Genomic DNA, 7,968 nt, shown 5'->3' on the forward strand with positions numbered 1-7,968 from the left:
AGCTCTGCTAACGGCTGAGTAACCAATAAAAGTTCCTTCGTCTGCTTTGGCATCGAAGGCTGTCAAATGATTTTTGCCATTGTTGTGGATAAAGCATTTGCACCCAAAAATTTTGAAGTATGAAATATCAGGTTTTGTGTCATTCCAGATCTCATATGGAGTTTTGGTAAATCGTTTATTAATCATAGATCTGTTTTGAGTATAACAAGCTGTGTTAACTGCTTCTGCCCAAAGCCTTTGAGAAACATTTGAATCAGCAATCATAGTTCTGGCTGCTTCTTTTAAAGTACGGTTCCTTCTTTCAGCCACCCCATTTTGCTGTGGGGATCTAGCAGCTGACAACTCATGCTTGATTCCCTGATCATCTAGATAAGTCATAAGAGTGGTGTTTAAAAATTCAGTCCCTCTATCACTCCTGATTCTATCTATCACAGTAGATTGTTCATTTTGCAAGCGTTTAAAAATCTTAATCAGGTGAGGTGCAGTTTGATCTTTTGAAGAGAGAAAGATGACCCAAGTAAATCGAGAAAAGTCATCTATAACAACAAGAGCATATCTCATTCCCCGTATGCTTCTTACTGGTATAGGACCAAATAGGTCCATGTGAAGTAAATCTAAGCATTTGGAAGAAGACATACACCCTTTATTTTAAAAGGTTGCTCTCACCTGCTTTCCTAGTTGACAAGCAGGACAAACTTTGTCTTTCATAAAATCTCCTTCAGGCAGACCAGAAACCAAATCATGCTTCCTCAAGTTAGAAATGGACTTAAAATTTAGATGATTTAACCGCTTATGCCACAACCAATGTTTATCATGATGAGCAGTAAGACAAGTAGGTGAAGAAATATGTGAGCAAGACCAGTTTACCTTGTAGGTGTTTAGGTCTCTTACACCGGTCATAAGAGTCTCACCTTTGTCATTTTTGATGATGCAAGTGTGTTTGTGAAACTCGACCGAATGATCATTGTCACATAGTTGACTAATACTTATCAAATTATAGCACAGTTTGTCAACAAGTAACACATCTTTAATAATGATGTTACCATGGATAATCTTACCCTTACCCACGGTTTTACCTTTGGAGTTGTCTCCAAAGCTGATCTTTGGTCCTTTGCACAGCACAACTTCTGTTAGAAGTTTTGGATTCCCTGTCATGTGCCGTGAGCAACCACTATCTAAGTACCAGGTAGTGTCCTTGATAGAAGTGGTCTTCTCGCCCGTTTGGACTTTTAGTACCTGCAAAAAGTGAAGAACTTTTGGTACCCATATCTAGTAGGGTCCAGGTCGGATTAGCCCTTTCGGGACCCACACTTGGAACACCCTTACAGGTTTGCCCGTGTGTGTGTCCAAAAATTTGTGCGGTCGATAAGCAGTAAATGTGTGTGCTTGTGAGGTTGCTGTGTACTGCTTGCCTTTTTGATCTTTATCAGTTAGCCTGTACCTCTTTTGAACTGGCCTGCAATTAAAGTACTGGTAAGGCTTCTCCTTTGACCATCTTCTCTTAGAGTAGTTAGACTCATTCCATGGCCTTTTGAAATTAGATTGGTTTCCCTTTCTTCTTTCATTAGGTTTTGGTTTAATCCAAGTTCCTCTTTGATTAGAGATCTGGGGATCCACATATCCCAGCCCTCTATGCTTAGAGCTTCGTTCGTTAGATACTTTCTGATTTTTGTCAAAGCTGCACTTTTCATGTTCATAAATCGTGCTGGACCTGACAAATATTATTTTTTTAAGATTTCCTTTGTCCAGGCTTGACTGAATACAAGATTCCATAGACTGTTCATTTGTTCCAAACCCTAGACCGGTTTTGTCATGTGCCGGTCTTTGGATTTCTTGAATCTTGTCAATGGTTACAGAAGATTTATTCCAAGCCTTAATTGTTTCAAGTAGTTTTTTGTTCTCAGTCAAGGTTGCTTGGAACACTCTTTTCAAGGTGTCATTCTCAGTAGCCAGCAGACTTAGCTTGACCTTAAGACCATCAAGCTCTTTTCGCTGCATGCAGCTTGATTCGCTTGACTTATCTTTTAGGTCAGCTCTTTCTGCCTTTACATCCTCGAATTCATTGGATAATGCTTTGTATTCATTAGCCATTTCGTGTAAAGCAGTAACTAGATCACTGTGAGTAAATTCATGTGAACCAAAGTCAAATACCTCCTCAGCTTCTTCTTCGATGTCAGCCATAAGGCATTCCACCTTTTCATCATCGCTGTCATCTGAAGAGCTTCCGGTATTGGGGTTGTCAGAGTCAGACTCAGCCCACTTGCTTTTGCTTTCGTCTGCTACTAGAACCCTTTGGTCTCTTCCTTTTCTAAACGTCCTCTTGTCCTCCTTGCCCCTTCTTCTTTCGAAGAATTGCTTCTGATCATTGCTCTTAGGCTTGGTGCAATCTGCAATGAAGTGGCCTGGCTTTCCACAGTTAAAACAAGTAGGACCATCGTCTGTATGGTCCGATTTATGATAATTTTTAAATTTAGAATTGTTTTTACTCATAAATCTACCAAATTTCTTGACAAAGAGTGTCATGGCTTCGTTGCTGATTTGATCAGCTGATCTCTTTGGAGCTTCCTCGACCGGTGGACGCATCACCGTTGAGGTTAAGGCCTTGGTTGGTTGAGAGGTAGATGGTTCATCTTCTGTCCTCATGTTGAGCTCGAACTCGTAGGCTTTGAGATCTGCAAAGAGATCATGCAGTTCAACCTTGCTTAAGTCTTTTGACTCCCTCATGGCCACTGTCTTGATCTCCCATTCTTTGGGCAAAGCTCTCATAACCTTCACAGCAATTTCACGGTTAGTATAAGTTTTTCCTAAAGCAATAAGATCACAAATGATACTACTGAACCGTTCATCAAATTCAGCCATGGTTTCCCCTGGCTTCATTTTGGCATTGTCATATTTTTGAATGGCCATAGTGAGCTTGTTTTCCTTGGTCTGGTCATTTCCTTCACACAGCTGAGTGAGCTTCTCCCAAATCTCCTTTGCTGTGGAGCATGACTTGATTTTGCTGAACATGTTCTTGTCCAGTGTTTTGTATAGGATGTCCCGGGCCACATTGTCAAGATTGGCCTTCTTTTTGTCCTCAGTAGTCCACTCAGCTCTTGGTTTCTCAATCATTTGTCCTGCACCATCGGTTAGAGCTGGGTTGACCTTCATGATTTTGATAGGACCGTCTGTTATGACATATAGCATGTCATCGTCCTGTGCTGCAAGATGTGCCTGCATGCGAATTTTCCAGTCATCATAATCTTCTTTAGAAAACATAGGAATTTTGTTGAAAGAAGTCATGATTTTAAAACTTTAGATCAGCAGTTGAGAAAGGAACCCGCTCTGATACCACTTGTTGGGATCGGTTCAGAGGGTAGAGGGGGGGGTGAATACACTCTGAAACTTATTTTCTTTCTTTTCAAAATGATCAAGTGAAGTTTAGTTCACTTAATCTGTTTTCTCAACTTCTAAAACGGTTTGAACAACTTAAATAGTGCGGAAATAGTTCAGAGGTTTTAGTGATGCAAAGGCAAGTTATAACACGATGTATGAGCAATATATAAGATAAATATGCAGTAAAGACTAAGGCACGATTTATGGAAGTTCGAAGGCTTAATCCTTCTACGTCTCCCCTTCTTTCACTTAGGAAGGAATTCACTAGAAGACTTTGGTTATTACAACGTCTTGCAATACACCCACTTCAGACTTAGGACTTATCCAATGCCTAATCCGAAACTCCTAGATTTACACAGATAAGATTCTCAGTTCTTATCAGACTGGTGGAAGCTTTCAGAGTAGCTTCAAGTCTCTTCAATAATGAATACAGTCCGGTTGAGCTTCTCAAACTGCAGAGCGGTCGAGAGGCTTGGAAACCCTAGGATGATCCTTGAAGATCAGATATGTAAACTGTAGGCGAGGGTTTATTTGAGCAGCAAGTGAATGATCTTGTAAGTGTGCTCAAGTATTGCCTCAGTATATCAGATGAGGACTTCTGATAGTATTCAAGTGATTGAGTTGATTGAGATTTTTCGTGTTGCTTGTCTTCTTGTCACTTCTTGAGCAATCTTTCCTTTATATAGGTCAATCATCAACGTCTTTATTTTGAACGTTCTGATGCTGCATTGAATGCACATTTACTGCTTCATAAATGCATTGATGATTCTGCATGAAGATCGTACACTTCTTTAAATGCAGACAACTTCCAGGGTCCAAAACTGGTATAAACGGTCGAATGCTTTATCTGTAGCCATTCTGCATTTTTGCCATTTTAGTGCAACCTGTTGTCTCGATGCAAGAGTCAACAGATCTTCTGATACGCCGGTTTATCTCTCGATGCAAGAGTCAACAGATCTTCTGATACGTCGGTTCTGCTTTTGATAAAAGATCTTGCAATGAACGTCTTGTCTCAAGTATTTGTCTTGAAATATCTTGATAAGCAGTTGGCATTCTACCGGTAGATAGATTTATCCTCTGCTGGTTTGAATAACCAGTCGATAGGCTTGTGACTGCAACCGGTCGAGAGACAAAGGCGGTTAATAAGCTTCCGGTAGATAACTTGAAGGGTTTAGACGGTTGCGGTAGGAGTTGTAGTAGATTCCTGAAATACAAAAGATTGGCAGCACATTCCTATACAATGAGTTGTTGTTTGTTATCATCAAAATGTCGGATTCAACACGGACATATAATAAAGAAAAAGAAAGGAAACAAGTTACGAGTTATTTCACTAAATATAAGAACATCTAATTAAAGGGTATTATAATAAAAAAAAAAAATTAAATATTGTGCGTATTTAATAAAAATAAAATTTAAATGTTAATATTAATATTAAGTGATTTATTTAATGTACCGTGATATTTTGTTATTTTTAAATGTATCATTTTGTCAAATAATAACACTGTTAATATTAATCTTAAAGTGATTTATGTTTTTTTAACTATTTTTTATCATAATATTTTTTAAATATGTTTAGATTATGATCATATTTTTTCTAATTTCATTCGAGTAATTGTTAAAGGTAATATGTCATAATTAATTATTTTATTAATTGTATATTTCTTAATAATAATACATTTAATGTTTTTTTCGTAAAATTTTACTTGTAATATGAAATAACGTTATTTTTATTAATTTTATAAAAAATCGTAATTTATTTTTCATTTGTGGCCGTAATTTCTCTATTTTTTTAAGGAAAGATTTGTAAACTAAATAAACTATTATGTTTTATGAAAAATTAAAGTTAGAATTTTTAATATTTTTAATTCAAAATCTTTTCAAATAAAACCATAAAATAATATTACTAAAACTAAGTGTAGTTTTTTTTTTTACATTATATACTCATATTAGCAATAATAACACACTACTAATATTTATATTATTAGTGTAAATAATAAAAACTAACTCTAATTATTTTAGAAATTTTGTCAATTAGTTAATTTATGAAACATGAGAGCGATTAATTAAATGGTATGGCTTTCATTTATATATATTTTTTTTAAAAAAAAAAAAGCCAGTATTTCACATCGTACAGATTGAAAGTTGATAGACAAAAGTAACTTTTGTTTAGTCTGCTCAAACTATTTCCTTGACCACATATCAGATGCATGATTAATTCATCAATTTGACATCTATTTCGGGCTGTGGCCTTTCTCTGCATGTTTTCAATTTGTTTAAGAACAATTATATTTTTAAACGTAGTAAATTTTTAAAAATAATAATAATTTTCCTTTTTCTTTAGTTTTAGTTTTAGTTTCTCCTCTTTAAATTCATCGAGTGTTCGTTTTTTTTTTTTAGGTACAACTTGGACTGGGGTGGGGAATTTTTTTTTAAATAATAATTTTTGTTTTGGAGAGTGTTATTTACACTCCATTTTTTGTTAAATAGACTCCATTTTTAGTTTTTGTACATTAGTTGACAATTATACCATTTTATTGATTGCTATTATTTTTAGTAAATTAATCAATAGTCTTAATTCCTAAACTGTTACCTAAAATATTAATCATTCAAAATTATCGTGTAATTTGAATGGGGAATATTATTCACACTCCATTTTTTTTGTTAAATAGACTCCATTTTTAGTTTTTGTACATTAGTTGACAATTATACCCTTTAATTGATTGCTATTATGTTTAGTAAATTAATCAATAGTCTTAATTCCTAAACTGTTACCTAAAATATTAATAATTCAAAATTATCGTGTAATTTGTATATATCCTTAAATAAATAAAAACTCAAGACAAAAATTAAAATTATGATTTACTTAAATAATTATTGGTTTTTTAATTTTAATTAACATATTATTTTATTTATTTATGATTATTTAAAACAAGTAATATTGCTTAGATTCCAATGTTTTAATATGTTAATCAATCGTAATATCTTATAAATGATATATTGCTAATAAAAATTTAAAATAATATATCATTGATAAAATTTATAGTTGAAATATTTTTCAAATAACACTCTTCATTAAAAAAATAGATATATATAATATAATTTAATATTTATTATTTATTTACATAAAATTGAAAAAGTTAAAATAATAAATTATGTTATAAATATAAAGTTGATAATCATTTGATAGATGTATTAAATATTTTAAAAAATAATATGCATACATTATTATTTTTAATCTCAAATTATAACATAAATTTTATTTTCTAATTTTTAAATTTTAATAAGTTTCTGGTAAATTAAAATGTTTTTATATAGCAATATTTTATATTTTTTTAAGATTTTACGGTTTATCAACATTTTGTGCCATATTAAAATTTGATATAAAATATGTATAATATCACATTTTTTAGATTAAAATATTTTTTTATATTCTATATTATATTTAGGTATGATAAAAAAATTTGATAGTTTTTTTAAAATAATTTATTTTAGTTGTTGATATACAAAAGTATTGTATTTGAGTGTTTTTTGAAAGTAAATCAAAAATTTAAAATATAAGAAAAGTTAGTTTAAGGGCAAATTTGTCTAATTATAAATTGCATATGGAGTGTGATCAACACTTTTTAGAGTGTAAATAACACTCCCCTCTCGTTTTATGTAATCTTCACTTATTTATAAGATGCTACATGCATCATACATGAGCGAATTAACTTGTAACCAGCATACACCACCATCATTATATAATTTAGTATGGTGCACTAACCTAGCTACACATGAACAAATAAACCGCTGACAACTTCCGCCACCAATCCGATGACGCTCTCAACTACCGTCCCCAGGAAAGTCACCGGAGCTCTGAGGATTCCGGTGGGAGGCAACAACACACACTTGGCGATGGGAAGCTTGACGGTCACGAAACAAGGCGAAGAATTGGTGTCGAATACAAGTCCATCGACGAAATTGAGAACAGCGTTGAAAAATCCGCTGGAATCCGTGACAACTTGGGTGATGCGGGTGGTGGCTCCGTTGCATGTGATGTTGACGTTCACCCCAGCAAGGCCCCGGCAAGTGGTGCACTGTGGTGTGAGGTTACCGTTGGCGGAGCAGACAAGGAGGCCTCGTACCCGAACGGCCTTGACGGAGATCAGGGAGGCGTGAGATGGAAGAATCGCGGCGGTGACGAGGAAGAGGAGGAGGAGTAAGACGGAGCCGGAGGAAGGGGTTGCCATTTTATTTATGATATGAAATATGGTGGGGATTTTGTTGATGTAACTCGAAGAGACCACCTTTCTATTTTTAGGTTCGATCTTTTAGTTCTATATATAAATCTTTCTTTGTTTATGTGCATTACTACTTTTGGACATGTGGAGGTGGATAGCATGTTATGGTTTTTTGTTTTTTTTTTTTAATGGTGACTTCTGCATTTGAATAGAAGTGAAAATGAACGAACTTTAAAATAAAATTGAAGTCAAGACTAAAATTTATATATTATTTTCCGTTCTAATTTTTTCACAATTTTAAGGTTGTGTTTGTATAGAGTCATTTGAATCTATGATTTCGAATTTTTATATTGTTAAATAAATTAACACAAAA

At 33.9% G+C, this 7,968-nt stretch overlaps 1 protein-coding gene across 1 annotated transcript; it reads right to left on the minus strand.

Moving 5' to 3' along the window:
• Window positions 1–7,142: 7,142 nt before the first annotated feature.
• On the minus strand, window positions 7,143–7,604 carry LOC140888480 (uncharacterized). The gene has a single exon (XM_073296169.1). The coding sequence runs from the start codon at window positions 7,602–7,604 to the stop codon at window positions 7,143–7,145; it is 462 nt and encodes a 153-aa protein (XP_073152270.1).
• Window positions 7,605–7,968: the final 364 nt, after the last annotated feature.

This window comes from Henckelia pumila, chromosome 3, assembly GCF_033568475.1.
Source record: "Henckelia pumila isolate YLH828 chromosome 3, ASM3356847v2, whole genome shotgun sequence".
NCBI classification, from domain to species: domain Eukaryota; kingdom Viridiplantae; phylum Streptophyta; class Magnoliopsida; order Lamiales; family Gesneriaceae; genus Henckelia; species Henckelia pumila.